This window comes from Amphiprion ocellaris, chromosome 19, assembly GCF_022539595.1.
Source record: "Amphiprion ocellaris isolate individual 3 ecotype Okinawa chromosome 19, ASM2253959v1, whole genome shotgun sequence".
Lineage (NCBI taxonomy): Eukaryota > Metazoa > Chordata > Actinopteri > Pomacentridae > Amphiprion > Amphiprion ocellaris.
Window position 1 is genome coordinate 32,916,535 of NC_072784.1, and position 17,329 is coordinate 32,933,863.

General features: G+C 44.6%; 2 protein-coding genes across 3 annotated transcripts in view; both read left to right on the forward strand.

The window, feature by feature from the left end:
• Positions 1 to 10,233, forward strand: part of abca3b (ATP-binding cassette, sub-family A (ABC1), member 3b) — a 29,105-nt gene extending 18,872 nt beyond the window's left edge. For both annotated transcript variants that reach the window (XM_035947580.2, XM_023268977.3), the window contains 13 exons: positions 55 to 361; positions 724 to 997; positions 1,351 to 1,555; positions 2,649 to 2,868; positions 3,821 to 3,979; positions 4,416 to 4,588; positions 6,032 to 6,166; positions 6,244 to 6,438; positions 6,977 to 7,164; positions 7,240 to 7,410; positions 7,488 to 7,684; positions 7,892 to 7,965; positions 8,817 to 10,233. In XM_035947580.2, the coding sequence (XP_035803473.2) occupies positions 55 to 361; positions 724 to 997; positions 1,351 to 1,555; positions 2,649 to 2,868; positions 3,821 to 3,979; positions 4,416 to 4,588; positions 6,032 to 6,166; positions 6,244 to 6,438; positions 6,977 to 7,164; positions 7,240 to 7,410; positions 7,488 to 7,684; positions 7,892 to 7,965; positions 8,817 to 8,948 (2,430 nt within the window). In that variant the 3' untranslated portion in view covers positions 8,949 to 10,233. The remainder of the gene's footprint in view (positions 1 to 54; positions 362 to 723; positions 998 to 1,350; positions 1,556 to 2,648; positions 2,869 to 3,820; positions 3,980 to 4,415; positions 4,589 to 6,031; positions 6,167 to 6,243; positions 6,439 to 6,976; positions 7,165 to 7,239; positions 7,411 to 7,487; positions 7,685 to 7,891; positions 7,966 to 8,816) is intronic.
• Positions 10,234 to 10,533: 300 nt separating this feature from the next.
• LOC111567713 (cytochrome P450 2K1-like) lies at positions 10,534 to 17,173 on the forward strand (the record flags this gene model as incomplete). The annotated part of the gene is given in 11 exon segments (XM_023268994.3): positions 10,534 to 10,558; positions 11,585 to 11,664; positions 11,743 to 11,902; positions 12,062 to 12,202; positions 15,132 to 15,179; positions 15,215 to 15,327; positions 15,417 to 15,596; positions 15,691 to 15,832; positions 16,252 to 16,436; positions 16,508 to 16,649; positions 16,729 to 17,173. Coding segments are annotated over 11 exon segments (1,404 nt in total), but the record flags the coding sequence as incomplete, so codon positions are not given.
• Positions 17,174 to 17,329: the final 156 nt, after the last annotated feature.

The following is a 17,329-nucleotide window of genomic DNA, read 5'->3' on the forward strand; positions in this document are numbered from 1 at the left end:
TTGGTCCTTTAGCTTCTAGTGCTCAGACTTCAGCTCCTGTTTGTCCTCCACTAGGTGCGCCTCCACCTGCAGCAGTTCTACGCCATGTTCCTGAAGAGGGCGCTGTACAGCTGGAGGAACTGGAAGGTGATGGTGGCCCAGTTCCTGGTCCCTTTGGTCTTCACTATAGTGGCCTTGGTTGTGGCGCGCTCCTTCCCCAGCAGCCTGAAGGCCCCTGAGCTAAGGCTGGCGCTGCACCACTATGGGGCCACCAGGGTCCCGGTGGCCCTGCAGCCAGGAGCCGGACCCCTGGCCTCGGCCCTGGCAGACGCCTACAGCTCCCAGCTGTCCGCCCAGCTGGGCCAACTGCAGAACATCACGGGTAAGAGAGGGGGCACGGACCAGGACCCCGTGGTAGTGATCAGTCTGTAGAGATTCTGTTAGACCCACCCATGGTACCTGCATCAGACAGGTGACCTCCTTTAAATACCTAGATGGACACATTGATAGCGCCCTCTGCTGGCAGGCGGTCAGTGGTTAACCCTAACCCAGAAGGGAGGTAATCGTGTGTGTGTATTTTAGTTTTTTCTATTATTGTATCTTATTTATTTATGGTTCTAGGGTTCTGTGTTCTGTGTTTTTTGTGTTTTATTAGTACCGGGTCTGTCCTATGTGTTGCGGTGCAGCTTGCTTTTTTTCTCCCATTAACGTGAACCTGAGTACTGATGGACCTCTTTGTTCCAGACCTCCCTGACTACGTCCTGACCCACGCCGAGCAGGAAGGAGGCAGCTTTAACGAGCGCTGTGTGGTCGGCGCCGCTTTCCGAGGCGGCAGCAGCCAGATTGCAGAAGCGACGGCGTACTTCAACAACGAGGGCTACCACACCCCGGCCACTGCCCTCATGCTGCTGGACAACGCTCTGTTCAGGCTCCTGGCTGGACCCAACGCCTCCATCCACACAGGAAACTACCCGATGCCCCGAAACCTGTCAGAGACGGCTCTGAGCCAGCTGACCGAGTGAGTGCAGGAAGAGCTGCTTTAGTAGCAGGAACGTAGAACATGGTAGACGTTCTAAAAGAGCGATCAGAAAGATCAGAAGTAAAAGCAGCACAGTGAGAATGACTGAAGGACTGGAGGGTTCCACAGATTCCGACTCTTTGCTGCCGACCGCACCCCAGTAATAACCTGATACCTGTACCTGTGGATCATAGAGAACATATAGAACCTGTAGATCATAGAGAACCCGTAGAACATAGAGAACACGTAGAACCTATAGAACCTGTAAAACATATAGAACCTGTAGAACCTATAGAACATATGATAGGATGTTCATCCATCTCTGCGGTTCTCCTCCTTCTTTTCCTCTCCAGGGGTAAGACCGGCTTCGCCATCGCCATCAACCTCATGTATGGGATGGCGTCTCTGTCCAGCACCTTCGCTCTGCTGCTCGTTACTGAATCCTCCATCAAGTCCAAACATGTGCAGCAGGTGAGCGGCGTCTACCTGTCCAACTTTTGGTTCTCCGCCCTGCTGTGGGACCTGGTCAACTTCCTGCTGCCCTGCCTCCTGATGCTGGTCAGTACCAACCTGGAACCTGGAACCTCTACCACTAGAACCTCTACCACTAGAACCTCTAACACTAGAACCACTGATACTAGAACCTCTAACGCTAGGACCTCTACCAGTAGAATCTCTATCACTAGAACCTCTGCCACTAGAACCTCTACCACTAGAACCACTAATACTAGAACCTCTACCACTAGAACCACTAATACTAGAACCTCTACCAGTAGAACCTCGAAGACTAGAACCTCTAACACTAGGACCTCTACCACTAGACCCTTTAACACTAGAACCACTGATACTAGACCCACTGATACTAGAACCACTAGTACTAGAACCACTGATACTAGAACCTCTAACACTAGGACCTCTACCAGTAGAACCTCTAACACTAGGACCTCTACCAGTAGAACCTCTAACACTAGAACCTCTACCACTAGGAGCTCTACCACTAGAACCTCTACCACTAGAACCACTAATACTAGAACCTCTACCACTAGAACCTCTAACACTAGAACCTCTACCACTAGGACCTCTACCACTAGGACCTCTACCAGTAGAACCTCTACCACTAGGAGCTCTACCACTAGAACCTCTACCACTAGAACCTCTAACACTAGGAGCTCTACCACTAAAACCTCTACCACTAGGACCTCTACCACTAGAATCACTGATATTAGAACCTCTAACACTAGGACCTCTACCAGTAGAACCTCTAACACGAGAACTTCTACCACTAGGAGCTCTACCACTAGAACCTCTACCACTAGAGCCTCTAACACTAGGAGCTCTACCACTAGAACCTCTACCACTAGGACCTCTACCACTAGAACCACTGATACTAGAACCTCTAACACTAGAACCTCTAACACTAGGACCTCTACCAGTAGAACCTCTAACACGAGAACTTCTACCACTAGGAGCTCTACCACTAGAACCTCTAACACTAGGACCTCTACCAGTAAAACCTCTAACACGAGAACTTCTACCACTAGGAGCTCTACCACTAGAACCTCTACCACTAGAACCTCTAGTCCTGAGCATTCTGTGGAACCCGTCCAGTTGTTTGAAGATGTGACGTGTCTCAGTGTGGTTCTGCTCTCAGGTGGTCTTCAAGGCGTTCGGAGCGAAAGCGTTTGTGGAGAACAACCACTTGGTGGATGTTCTGCTGCTGCTGCTGCTGTACGGTTGGGCCGTGGTTCCGCTCATGTACCTTCTCAGCTTCCTGTTCTCCACGGCGGCCAGTGCCTACACCCGCCTCACCATCTTCAACATGATCTCCGGCACCGCCACCTTCCTGGCCGTGACCATCATGACCATCCCAGGTGAGACGGGTTCAGGTGTAGGAGAACACAGATCCAGCAAGTTCTAGTAGAAATGAGAGGTTCTGATCCTTAGAAAGGTGGAACACGAGACGCTCCCTAAAGAACCGTCAGGTTCCACCCCGTACTGTGAATACTTTCAACTGGTTCTGATGTTCTCCTGATGTTCTATGAAGTCTGTTTCCATAGAAACCCCGGGAGAACCTCCAGCAGGTTACACTGCAGGAACTGGTTACTGGTTACTAGTTAACTCGTTTACTGGTTAACTGGTTTAGTGGTTAACTGATTACTAGTTATCTGGTTACTGGTTAACTGGTTAGTTGTTACTAGTTAACAGATTACTGGTTACTAGATAACTGGTTAACTGGTTAACTAGTTAACCGGTTTACTGGTTAACTAGTTAACTGGGTTACTGGTTAACTAGTTTACTGGTTAACTGGTTACTAGAAAACTGGTTTGCTGGCTAACTGGTTACTAGTTAACTGATTACTGTTTTTCTGGTTACTAGTTAACTGGTTACAGACTAACTAGTTAACTGTTAACTGGTTAACTAGTTAACTGGTTTACTGGTTCACTGGTAACTGGTTAATACTTAACTGATTAACCAGTTAACCAGTTTCCTGGTTAACTGGTTAACCGGCTGCCCCAGTCTGAAGCCATCACCTGACAGAGCGGTTTGATCTCAGCCAACGGTCCGTTTTCTGATGGCTGCAGCTGCGGGTGTTCTGATAAACTGAATATTTAAACTCTCCATGTGTGTTTTAAAATAAATGTTCTTTAGAAGTTGAGGAGTTGATGTGTGGAAGCGTTGGAGAACCGTCGGTCTTCAGTAGTACAACATGCAGTATCTGTGTGGAAGCAGGGAGTGATCAGGTTCTAAGGAGAAGGTTCTCCTGATTATTTCTGAATGAGAGGAGGATCCTGATTCCTGTTGAATTTCTAACTTCCTCCTCAGAGCTGAACCTGCAGGACCTGTCTCGGCTGCTGGACAAGGTGTTCCTGATCTTCCCTAACTACTGCCTGGGGATGTCCTTCAGCCAGTTCTACCAGAACTATGAATTCATCTCCTTCTGTACCCCAAACGAAATAACCAAAGAAATCTGCAAAAAATACAGTAAGTCCTGACCAGATGTTTCTCCTGTAGAGGTTTTAAATCTGTTCTAGTAGCTCTAGAACCGTGAACACCTGGCATCATCTGGACAGTCTTCTAGAGATGGAGAAGACCAGGAACCAGTGGAATGCAGGAGCTGCCTCACCTTCAGACTGACTGATGTTTCCTGTAGTTCCAGGTTTTATCAGACTTAAAACTTTATTTTCTCTCTCTATCCCAACACGTTGAACAGATGAAGTTCTTCCATGAAAGGAGGTCTTTCTGGTCCAGCTGATGGAGATCAGGAGATGAATGGAGTACACTCTGGATGACAATTAGGATGCACATTTTGTTGTCATCCTCCAGTTTTCTCAAATCGTTTGGTGTTCTTCATTTCCATTACCCAGATGTTCCCGTGTTGAACCTCCTGATGGTCTGTTGATCTCCATGTTTCCTCCAGACATCACCTACCAGATGAACTACTTCTCCCTGGAGGAGCCTGGAGTCGGCCGCTTCCTGCTGGCCTTCACCCTTCAAGGCGTCGTCTACAATGTCCTGCTGTTTGTCATCGAGCTGCGATGCTTCCACACGGCATGGCGACTCCTGGCCTCGCTGGGCCGGAGACGCAAACAGGTACGCCAAGACTCCGGAGGTTTCCTGTCAAGAACTATTCAGGTGTTTGGATCTTTAAAGGAGAACCAAAACCTTCTGAAGCCAACCTGAGCAAAGACACAAGCTGGATGTGTCGAACTGCTCAGGGAGAAGAAAGAACTGGACCCAGATGTAGGTAGAGACTCTGGTGGTCCGTGTCACGGGAAAACTAATTAACATTTATAAAATAATAAAGTCTATATTTACAGAGAACCTTTAAAACAGACCAAGAAACACGAGAAGAACAAAAGGAGACAAGAGAGACAAAAGTGGAGAAATAAAGATGAAGAAGATTTTCTAAATGAACCCAGACATCAGATAAAAAATAAAAGAACCGGAATGACCACATCCCAACTAGGACAGAAGATAAAACCATAATAATAACGACAGGAAGAGTAAAATAAAATGAAAATAAATGAATAAAATGTCACAATAAATCGATGATGATAGACTGAGTCCAGCAGGGGGCAGCGTTTCATCCAGAATCAGTAAAGATGTCCAGACTTCATTTATCTGTTTAATCAGATTCAGTGAAGCTGAACTTATACCTGATCAGTTTATGGACAGAACATTCATCTGTACGTCTTTAAACCGAAACCTGCTGGCAGATTTAAAGGACTGTTCAGTTTACTAAAGAACCAACATGAAACATTTATTAGAGCAGAAGCTGAAGGAATCTTTGGTTCTCCTCCAAGGAACCTGAGCTGAGAAGTAAAATCTAAAGTTAAAGTAATGAAGTTGATGTAAATGGAAAAATAATCTGGAAACATGAAGAACTGAGCTGCATTTTGGCTGAACTGCATGCAGCGTTTCCATGGAGACGAGGACGGAAACCAGTCAGACTGTCAGAAGTTCATGTCTGGTCTCGGTAGAACCACATTTGTTGGGAACACGTGGGGGAAACATTCTACTGGTTGATTCCAGGATTTTACATTTTCCAGACAATAATGAAAGAAGTGTAACACTCATTTAGTTCCTTCTCTCTGGTTCCATGGTTCTACTGACAGAAGACATCTCTGAGTTGTTCTTCATATTCTTCTGGTTCCTCAGAGCTGCAGGACTTTAAAATGAACCAGAAACAGCCAGAAAAGACTCAGAGGGTTCCTAAAGAAACCATTTAAAACTCTCTTTCAACTGCTTTGGTTGAAGATTCACTGGTTTCTGCTTCAGGCTGGCGTCAGATTGATCTCTGAAGATCTTTAGGTTCTGGAAATGATCCACAGATTCACTAGTAACAAGATGAATAATAGCTGGGACCTGAACCAGTCAGTGGAGTTCTTCCACAGAGTTTGCTTTGTTTTATTCAGGAGTTCTTTGCATAGACCGGTGGAACGTCTGATGATCATGGCTGTTGGAGCTGCTGGTCCTGGTTAGACCTTCTAAGACCTTCTAGCTGTGACGAGGTTAACCCTGATGTTGTTTCAGGTGCCCGTTGTGGACGAAGCAGCGCTGCTTCCAGAGGACAGAGACGTGGCTGAGCAGAGGAAGAGGGTTCTGGAGTGTCAGCCGATGGTGGAGTCCATGGTGGGAAGTCCTCTCATCCTGCAGGAGATCAGCAAGGTGAGGGTTCTTTTGAGCAGACAGCAGCTGAGGTGTGACATGGTGTCAGGTGTGAAGGCTGTTCCCTGTGCTGGCAGGTGTACAGCAGCGGGGAGTCTCTCCTGGCCGTGGACCGGCTTTCCCTCGCTGTGGGGAAAGGAGAATGTTTCGGCCTGCTGGGCTTCAACGGAGCAGGAAAGACCACCACCTTCAAGATGCTGACGGGCGATGAGAGCGTGACCTCTGGAGACGCCTACATCGACGGCTACAGTGTCCGGAGGGACATTAAGAAGGTGAGTTAGCAGAACTGCAGCTCTAGGGTTTAAGTTGAAGACATCTACAGCGTCCACAGGATCCGTTTTTCTCATGGAAACACTTCTGAAAGTCACCTCTTGGTGGATGGTCACTAGTGGGCCACCAGGAGGTCACATGACACCCTTCAGTCCGCTAGAAACGTCGGACCAACACGGCGGCTCGGTTGCAAACTTTCTCTTTAATCATGAAAACAGTTCAGTGAAAAGTGTTTCTGAAAGCTTGTGAGGAGAGAAACAAGCTTCTGGATCTGAAGCTGTCCTGGTTTTAGTTCATTGACGGCTGGTTTAGATGTTTGACCAAAGTTTCGCGATTTTTCGGACCTCCGCACTCCACATCGAATTTGCATAAAGTAGAAATGAAACTACTTTATGCAAATGAGCTGCGGGAGACGCAGCGGATCGCAGCTTGAAATGCAACCAGCATACAACACGGTGCGTTTCACATAGACAATGAATGGGATGCGTGAAACTGAGGGATCCTGTGGACACGAACCCTGAGCTCCATCTCTGCCTGCAGGTGCAGCAGCGGATCGGTTACTGTCCTCAGTTTGATGCCGTTCTGGACCACATGACAGGAAGAGAGACTCTGAGCATGTACGCCCGGCTCCGAGGAATCCCGGAGAAGTACGTGTCCGGCTGTGTGGAGAACGTGTTGAGGTCTCTGCTGCTGGAGCCTCATGCCGACAAACTGGTGCGCAGCTACAGGTAGGAGGTGTTTCAGGTGCTGAGCTGTTGTTGTGTGAACGTCGTGATGCTGATTTAAGATTTGAACTCGTGCAGCGGCGGAAACAAGCGGAAGCTGAGTGCAGGCATGGCTCTGATCGGGGGACCTCCGGTCATCTTTCTGGACGAACCGTCCACTGGCATGGACCCAGTGGCCCGGAGGCTGCTGTGGGACGCCGTGACACGAACACGAGAGTCTGGAAAGGCCATCATCATCACTTCTCACAGGTGAGTTTCTTTGAGGTTTGTGTTGGCCAGAGAGGCTGAGCTGCTCCGTCTGATCTTCTTCTACCTGCTGTTCCCAGCATGGAGGAGTGCGAGGCTCTGTGCACCCGGCTGGCAGTGATGGTCAACGGCCAGTTCAAGTGTCTCGGGAGTCCTCAGCACCTGAAGAGCAAGTTTGGCAGCGGCTACACGCTGCTGGCTAAAGTCCACGTAGAAGCTGAGCTGGAGGACGGCAACCTGCTGCTGTTCAAAGACTTCATAGAGAGCACCTTCCCAGGTAGGATGCTCTGACGGAGCAACAGTCCAGCAGCACCGCACAGAACACAAAGACAAGGTCATACGTGCACATTTACACACGTCACTGTGCACGTCAACAGGGTCAAACGTGCACTTCTTAGTAGAGCTGAATCGTTTTGCTGCTCTGCATGAAACAGTTCATCAAACAGTAACGGAGCAGATCTAATTGTGAATCTTCTCTGTGCAGGAAGTCAGCTGAAGGATGAGCACCAGGGCATGGTGCACTACCACCTGACGGACAGAACACTCACCTGGGCACAGGTACAGCACCTGCTCTCCACCTGAACCAGCTGAGTTAGAGCTCCCTCTGGTGGACAACTCAGAGCAGCTCAGTTATTCAGCGGGGCGTTTTCTTCATCCTCTTCCTGTTGTTTCCACGTCTTGTTCACCCACTTTAGCTGTTTTCATTTCACAGGCGAGTCGGTCAGGATCTGTAAAATAATCACACGTTTTAAAACTGCAAAGACTCAGACTAGTCATGAAGAGATCTTTGATTTCTAAGATTAAAACTCTTCATACCATCTGTTCCTCTGTCACATCTGACAACATGGCTCAGATGACATCAGCTCATTTGAGTTTGGATGCTGCACATTTATAAAACCCTGTCAAAGTCAGAGAGTGAAGACACACTGTGGTGCACAGATGCATTATGGGAAGTGTAGGATTGAGCCTCATATGAGGACTAAACCTTTTGGTATCTCAGCCTCTGCATCATCACTTCTGTTTCCTTTTTCTCTTTACTGAAGTGAACTTTTCATTGTTTCTAATAACCATCCCCAAAAGCTCAGATCTGCACAAATCAGCTGTATATTGTGATAGAAGAGAAAGAACTGGAGCATTTTACGTTAGATCCGTGCTGTTTGAGATCATAGAAGCAAAACTAAACACAGAAACATCCTTTCTAACGGTAATATTGAATTAATGGGAATCCATTCTGGGTGTTTCAGCTAAGTTCAGTTCCAGGAAGCCAAGTTTAGAGGAAATGACTGATGCTTTGGTTTGAAATGCAGCAGCTTTAAGAGGAAGCAGAGGCTGGATGTGCTCCTGATCAGGTGTATTTACTGAGCTCAGGTAGCCTCCAGTCACACCTGTCCTGTCCTGCTGTCCTCCAGGTGTTCGGGACTTTAGAGGCGGCCAAAGAGAAGTACCACATTGAGGACTACTGTGTGAGTCAGATCTCCCTGGAGCAGGTGTTCCTCAGCTTCGCCCAGTTCCAGCACTGCTCCCAGAGCGGCAGGAAGTGAGAGGAGAGGAACATCTTCTGCATGGACCTTCCAGGTGTGAACCAGGCTCCATCTGGGCCAGTCCGGCTCCAGCATCTCCTCGGCTGTCCAGTCATTTGTGCCGTTTGTTGTTGTGTGAATGTTTGAAGCTGATGATTGGTGAAGGTTCAGCGCTGCACTCTGAGGAGGACTCCTCAGTAGCCACCACTACTCTGGACTATGTTCACATCGTCCCTTTATTTATGACTTTTATTACTTTATTGTGCTTTACTTTCTTGGTCACTGAACCACTCCGACTGAATCACCTGAGAGCCTTATCCAGCTCCGAGGGCTCCGCTCTGTTCCTGGTCGGGAGGATTCTGGTGTTTCCAGATGTTCGTAGCCTTCATGGTACTAAAACCGTCTCCTTGTTGCAGACTGAAGGATGAAGCTGGAGATAGAATCCGTCCTTTGTATTCTGTCCTTTTGGTGAGGAAATGATTCTGTTGTTGCTCCAAACAGCAGCTGTTCGGATGTCAGATGTTCCAGTTTAGGAAGAAATCTGACGGAAAATCCTCCAATGTTAAATCAGAATATTTAAAATTCTCAAACTGAAAATCATGACTTCAAATCAGACTTCAGCTGATCGACTCTGACCTAAAAACCCCATTTGTCTTCTTGTTTTAATGCCATAAAGGCCCACCAGGCGGGGGATAATAAACTGATGCCTTGCTTTCATCAGAGCTGTTCTCTGGTTTCATCTGATGCCACTTTATCCCAAAGCCTTGTTCTCGCTTAAAAAAACCTGTAAAAAGATGTTTTCATTCTGTAGAAACACGTAGAATGACGTTTATGTTGATGAGAAATATATCCACAGCCTCCTGCTTTTCATCCAGATGAATATAAAAATGTGGGAGTAGTCATAAGACATTCCTGATCTCCAGAAACCACACAGGTGACATGAATGTATTCCTGTCAGGAAGACAACCTGCTGGATGTGATCTACAGATGTTCCACTGATATGTTGCTTCTTTAACTTTTTCATTTTCACGTTTCTTATTCATGTTTGTTTTTACTGTTTGTATTTTTGCACAATCCATCTTCTAGTACATGTATGACTTGAAATAATTCCAGTGTTAGACGCACAGTTGGAGAATAGTTGAGACGTTTGCTGGGGTTGGAGGTTGGCTGAAATGTTGTGTATCATATTTAAAAAGGGAACTCTGATCATTGTAATCGTGCACTGTACTGTACCCAACCATGGAACTGACCTGTCTACTCTGTATGTGTCCAAGTTCTTTTTAAATTAAATCATGCTCGATGCAAACGGTAGCAGAGTCTGGATTTAACACCTTACCCTGTTCCTGGACTTTAAAGATGCTTTTATTTTGAGTCCATCTGACCCTAAAACACAAACATTAGACTGTCTGACATGTTTAATATTAATCTGCTGACCTGGAGAGCTGCTGGAAGCCTGAAGAAATCAATCACAGACCTGAGGTCGGGTTCACCCGAAGGTTCACCCGAAGGTTCACCTGGTAGTAAAATTCAAACAGTGTGTAGACGAGCAAATCAAGTATAGTGAGGGTGATGCAGAGTAGATTGATGGAAATGGGCAGCTGGAAGCAGTGGGCTGGAGGAAGGTCAGCAGCAGCAGCATCCCACAGATGGAGATTAGGCCAGTTGGTGGGAGAACAACCACAGATCTGAAGCATCCAGCTCTGGGATCAGGGACACTCGGAGAAAGGACACAGGGAGAAACAGAGTGAGTGTAATGCAATAATGGTATATATATTAAAAATAATGGTAGATAGAGAAGGGCTCAGTGCATCCAGAGAGGTCCTCCAGCAGTCTAGGCCTGTAGCAGCAGAACTAGGGGCAGAACTAAGGGACGTCCAAGAGGAAGACTCCAGCTGACCCCCTCAGGGTCCCCCAGTCAGTCCTAACTATAAGATTTGTCAAAAAGGAGGAAAAGAAACTCTTAACTCTTCAATTTCTATGCCATAAGTCAGAACGAGGTCAAGGGTGTGATTAAAACTGTGAGTTGGTTTATTTACATGTTTAGAAAACCCAATTGAGTCTAATATTGAATTAAAAGCAGTCGTAAGGCTGTCACTGTCCACGTCAACATGAATGTTGAAGTCACCCACAATAATGACTTTATCTGAGCTGAGCACTAAATCAGATAAAAAGTCTGAGAATTGACATAAAAACTCAGAGTAAGGAGCAGGAGGACGATATACAACAACAAATAAAACTGGTTTCTGAGAGACTAAAAGACGTTCTAATGAGCTGAAACCAGGTTTAGGTCTGTGGTTCATTATTAAGCTAGAGTGGAAGATCGCTGCCACGGCTCCTCCTTCAGAATAGCAGATTCTTCCTGCTGTCTAACAGAACAAATCAGTCTGGAGATCAGTAATCAGATCATTCACTACCAGATTTAGACCAGAGATCTAATATCTAACAGACCACATTTAATGCTCCTGTTTCTTCGCTCTGATGAAATCGTGGAATTCATTTTTATAAATTTTTTATGGTTACTCTTTCAGGTATTTATTTTTAATTTGTTGAATTTATAGCAGAAGTCAATGCTCTTCTGGAGGACTTCCTCTCCAGGCCCACCACTGGCTGCTGGCTGCTGTTCTGCTGCTTCCAGCTCTAAGGAAGCACTGAAGGAACCTCCGGGCCGAAGCTGCTGCCTCTGGTTGGAAACCTGCTGCAGCTGGACCTCAGGAGGCCTGACAGAAGCCTGTGTGAGGTGAGGCTCAGATTCAAAACACTTTGTGGACTTTATTTCATGACTCCAACAAACTGGCTGCATGTTTTGCTCTTCCAGCTCTCCGAGAAGTATGGATCTGTGTTCATGGTTCACCTGGGACACGAAAAAGTGGTGGTTCTGGCCGGGTACAAGGCATTTAGAGAGGCTCTGGTCGGCTACGCAGAGGAGTTTGGAGAACTATTTATTACTCCTCTATTCAGTGATATGAAGCCAGGAGGTCATGATGAGAGCTGCTCTTTAAAACTCCTTTATCCTGCTGTCAGATAACCTCTGTTGGATCTTCAGGTCTGATCTGTTTCTCAGTCCTGTAAGTCGTGTTCTCAGGTAGAACCTCAGGATTATTGGATGTAATAATAGCATCTGTAGTATTTAACAGGAATCCTGTTTGCAAATGGAGAATCGTGGAAAGAGATGAGACGCTGCACCCTCAAAGACTTTGGGAATGGAAGAAGAATGTATGAGGATAAAATCTTGGAGGAATGTGGATATCTGATGGAAATGTTTGAACAGCATGAAGGTACAGTATTAATATTCTGTAGAATAATGGGATGCACAGGAAGATGTTTGTTTAGTGGACTGTTATTTGAAAGGACAACATTACTGAGTTCTTCACAGAAAACAGTCTGTGGTGAAAATCAGTGATTTAATCAAGTTTTTTGAAGCCAGGTTCCGTTAGGAGGTTTGTTTTATTGTCAGTAGATTCTATTATTTGTAGTAAAATGTTCAGAAATTAGCCTCTTATGGCTGCAACACACCTAACGGTGGAAACTAGACTTTATGATTAAAACTGCACTCATTAATTTAGTGACGGTCATCTGGTGGGTAGAAAGACATTTCCTGACCAGCTAGCAGTTTGGTAGAACCATGTTGGGCTGTTTTTTCTTGGTGGAATGAACGGCTGTCTTGGAGATCTTCAGTTTTTCTGCTACCTGTCTCTCATTCATGATGGCTGCCTTTGTGGCTTCACATAATTCTTTAGTTTTAGGCGTTATGTGAGAGCTGACAGCTTTGGAGTTGTGTTATGGCTTGAATGTCAGCAGGAAACCACTCTAGGCCTTTGGATGTGCTACTGATGACATGAAATGTCCTCTTATAGACCCTGGAATACAATGAAGCTGAAGCAGGTCAGAAAGGACATAAAGTATTATGGAATCAGCTGCATTTTTTGTCATGTTCATTGTATTTGTCAGGTAATGTACCTTTAGTGTTACCAGGTATTAAAATGAAGAAGAAATTGAAGAAAACAAGGGTGGTCTAATAATTTTTTCCATGATTGTATGTACATCCATGTCTAAATAAAACCCTTAAATAACATTTTAATTCTTTACTAAGTTCACAGATAATATTATATTAGCACAATAAGAGGTTATAGGTGGATTTGTAAACTCCATCAGCTTACACGTCAACTCAGTAAGACAAGGAATCTGACGGAGTTGACGTCTGATGGAGTTGACACAAGAACAAGTATTGTCCCTCCAAAACATGTATTGTACACTGCAGCTAGCTGGTTCTCCTCAGTTGCTAGCTGTCACAATAACCTCACTAAAATGCTTGAATTCAATCCACTATGGTTTAATAAAATTTAAAATAACAGAAAGATGGAATTGACATGGTCCAGCTGTGACCATAGGAATATTGACATTGTTTGTCTAAAATATCAAAAAGTTTAAAACTTTGCAGAGTATGTGTGGTAATGTTGCATTTAGCAAGCCAGGAAGACAAAAACAGGTCTTCAGGGATATGCTGACCATGCTATTGCCTGATTTAACGACGTTTATGAAAAAATCTGACAGAGTTGACTGAAACTGAGGACACAACTTTGATCGACAGCTTTTTATGGAAAATATTGTTTGAGTTCAAGTCATGTATTGTTTTACATATTTATAACCCTTCTATTTCATTTGATATATATGGATTCACAATTTTAGAGTTTTTAAATGTTTTTTGGGCAGATCACTATTGTGAACCCTTGCTGAGGACAAATACAATAACATGGACCTTCTAAAGATAGACCATACCATTTAAGAAAATTTCCCAAAAAAGATTAAAATGACTGCTACAAAATAACTAAGGTATACACAGTTCCTTTAGATTTAATTTTGTAAGTATAACAATCATGATAAATTTCTTGATTTTTGATGTAAATTAGACTTTTCTATGTAGGACATGTTTTGTCCCAACTCTCAAGAATTTTATATATATATATATATACACACATACACACACGTATATATGTGTGTGTATGTGTGTGTATTATTATTATTATTATTATTATTATTATTATTATTATTATTATTATTATTATTATTAATAATAATAATAATAATAATAATAATAATAATAATAATAATAATAATAATAATAATAATAATAATAATAATAATAATAATAATAATAATAATAATAATAATAATAATAAAATGGTTCCCGAGATCATAATTAAAGGTGGAAACATCAGAATAAACTTACAGATTGTAGACTTTAGGCTACATGACAGTAAATTCAAAACATGGCTAAAAATACAAGGAAATACTGTAGTGGCTATGTCCTCTACTTAGCCCTACTGGTTGTAGATAGCTGTTCCAGAGTTTTGACCTGTACTCAACCTTAAATAAACAAATGGATTCCTAACAGTCTAAATTATCCCAATCATTTATTATCGATCTTTACCCGTAACTAAAACTTGTTCATAAGCAAAATAATAAAACGCAACAAGTCGAGCACAGTCGAAAACTGTGTGCCTCTGTGTTTCTGTCCAACAACACCTGAACCAAATCATGCAATCACTTAAATACCTTCCTTGAGCCCAGGCCGTCAGCCTCGGGTAAAGAAATACAGCCCCCTGGAGTCTTGGTTGAGAAATTACAAAAACAAAATGAAATATGGCTCCTACAAATACATTCATGAATAAGAAAAATAAGACATGGGAGGTAAATATGCTGAGAGTGAAAACTCTTTAAGACTGTTGTCTGACGGAGAGAAGGAGGTGTTTGTATATCATGTGTGCTTCACAAACACTTCAGATTCCATGTGTGCTTCTTCCATCCTGGTCCTGATCAACCTATGAGTCCAGATCATCTCTCCAGTGATGCTGCATTTCCTTCATGTTCTGATTTAAACTTTTCAGTTCATTCCTGTATAGTAAGTTCTGTGTGTTGGAGATGGAGATCAGAAGGTCAGTGTGGTTTTCCTCACAGCTGACCCTTTATGAGCCTGATCAGGTCCTGGTGGAGGGAGGAGGCCTCCATTAGTGCTCCTTTAGTAGGAAACATCTGATCAGCAGATGTTCCATTTGGAGGTGAATTTTGGGTTAGCTGTCTTCTGGAATGGTGTCTTGTCAGCTTTGTGTTTGGGTCTTTGGATCTCTGTGTTGTTCTGGAATGTTCTGCTCCTCAGTCTGCTGCAGATTCATGTTGCACTAAATATATAAAGTTGTCTCTTTACAGGGAAACCCTTTGACACAGCTCGTCCTGTGAATTACGCAGTATCCAACATCATCTCTTCTATTCCGTGGAGAACATCCACAGATTCATCTCTTCTATTGTGTACAGAAGCAGATTTGAATACGAAGATCCTCGATTCATAAACTTGTCGTCTCGGGCCGCTGACAGCATCTCTGTCGCAGGTTTTGCATCAGTCCAGGTGGGTTCCATGTCGGCTTCTTGACCTTCGTTCAGTTTCACATCCAAGAATTCAGTCTGGGTGGAATAATCTTCTCTGTGCCTCCTCAGCTTTACAACATGTTTCCCAGAGCGTTCTACTGGGTGAAAAACCGTCAGGTGATTTTAAAACATGTTGAAAACAATGGAAGAGATGTGAAGGATTTAGTGAAGCATCTGAAAGAGACGCTGAACCCCAGCATGTGCCGAGGGTTTGTGGACTGTTTTCTGATCCAGCAGCAGAAAGAACAGGTGAGACTTTGATTTTAATGAACAATGAGCTCAATTATGGATTATTGTTGTTCATAATATTGAGTTAATGATAAATGGATGTTCTTTCCTTTAGGACTCAGGTGTTCCAGACTCTCTGTACTCTGTCCAGAACTTGGTGTACTCAGTGACTAACCTGTTTGCTGCTGGAACCGACGCCACATCCTCCACCCTGAGATGAGCTTTACTGGTTATGGCCAAATGTCCACAGATTCAGGGTGAGAGTTCAGAGAGGAGGTCCTCCTGAAGCACAATGTTTGATGAGATAATCTGTAATCTGGGAGCGCTTCACCTTCAATGTGCAGCCAACACTCTGCTACTGTTTCCACGCATCGCTTCATTTCCAGAATGTTCTCGATCTATTTACCTCCCAGATACACTTTGAGTCAGCAAACTGACTGATCTACTGAAGTCCAGCCATACCCCGCTGCACACTGGGAGCTTTGTGGTGAATTTCTAACCAAACTGAAGACACAGTAAGCTTCAATAAGACTCTTTACCAGAGTCTGAACATCCTGTCAGGTTCCTGTTCTCATTCAGACCCAGAAGAACCTCTGGTTTCAGCAGATCTTTGTTTTCAGCAGATCTTTGTTTTCAGCACAAGTAATGAAGGTGAGTTCTGTCTGGTTCTGTCCAGACCAGGTCCAGGAGGAGCTGGACAGGGTGGTTGGAGGTCGTCAGGTCCAGATGGACGACCGCAGGAAGCTGCCGTTTACTGACGCTGTGATTCATGAGACTCAGAGGATGGTGAACATCGTCCCCATGGCCATCCCTCACCAGACCAGCCGGGACGTCACCTTCCAGGGATACTTCATCAGACAGGTCTGCTGATGCTTCTCTGAAAGTTCCTAAAAGTGTTTGTGATGTGAGAGCTGCTCTCCTCCTCCCTGCAGGGAACCACAGTGTTTCCTCTGCTGACTTCTGTCCTGTATGATGACAGTGAATGGGAGAGTCCACACACCTTCAATCACGCTCATTTCCTCAACCAGGAGGGCAAGTTCATCTGGAGAGACGTCTTCATGGTCTTCTCTGCAGGTGAGTCCTGTTTGCTGGAGCTGCTTCTTTGAAGAGTTTGCAGCTGGTGGGATCATGTTGAGATGTTCTGGTCTTGCAGGCTGCAGGGTTTGTGTTGGAGAGAGTATGGTCAGGATGGAGCTCTTCCTCTTCTTCACCTCCCTCCTGCAGCGCTTTCGCTTCACTGCTCCACCTGGAGTTTCAGAAGATCAGCTGGACGTGACTCCAGCTGTAGGATTCACTCTGTCTCCTCCACCTCAGCAGCTGTGTGCTGTCGGCCACCGCTGAAGAACATTCATGGTAGTGGGGGCTGAGCTGAAGAAGAACCAGAACTGCTGGTTTTGGTCTTCAGTGTGGAGAAACATCCAAACCCACCGATGCTGTAATCAGACCTGAGACCTGCTGTAGGTTCAGGTTAGAGTTACATCCTAAAGATGTTTCCACGATTTAACAGAGTTTGCTGTTTTTAACTGAATGTTTTCATGATTTTATGGAACCTCGAGTTCATCTGATCCCCATCAATGTTCAGAATAAAATAAACTGTATGCTCTTCTCCAGGTTTCTGAGAACTCTCCTCATGTCAGAACCAGACATGCTGTTCATTTGTAGTTTTTCTGCCAGTTTATTAGTTTTAAATCAATTTTAAAGTCCTTCCAGACAGTATTTAACCTACAGTTTACATCAGCATAAAGGAGGTTTCG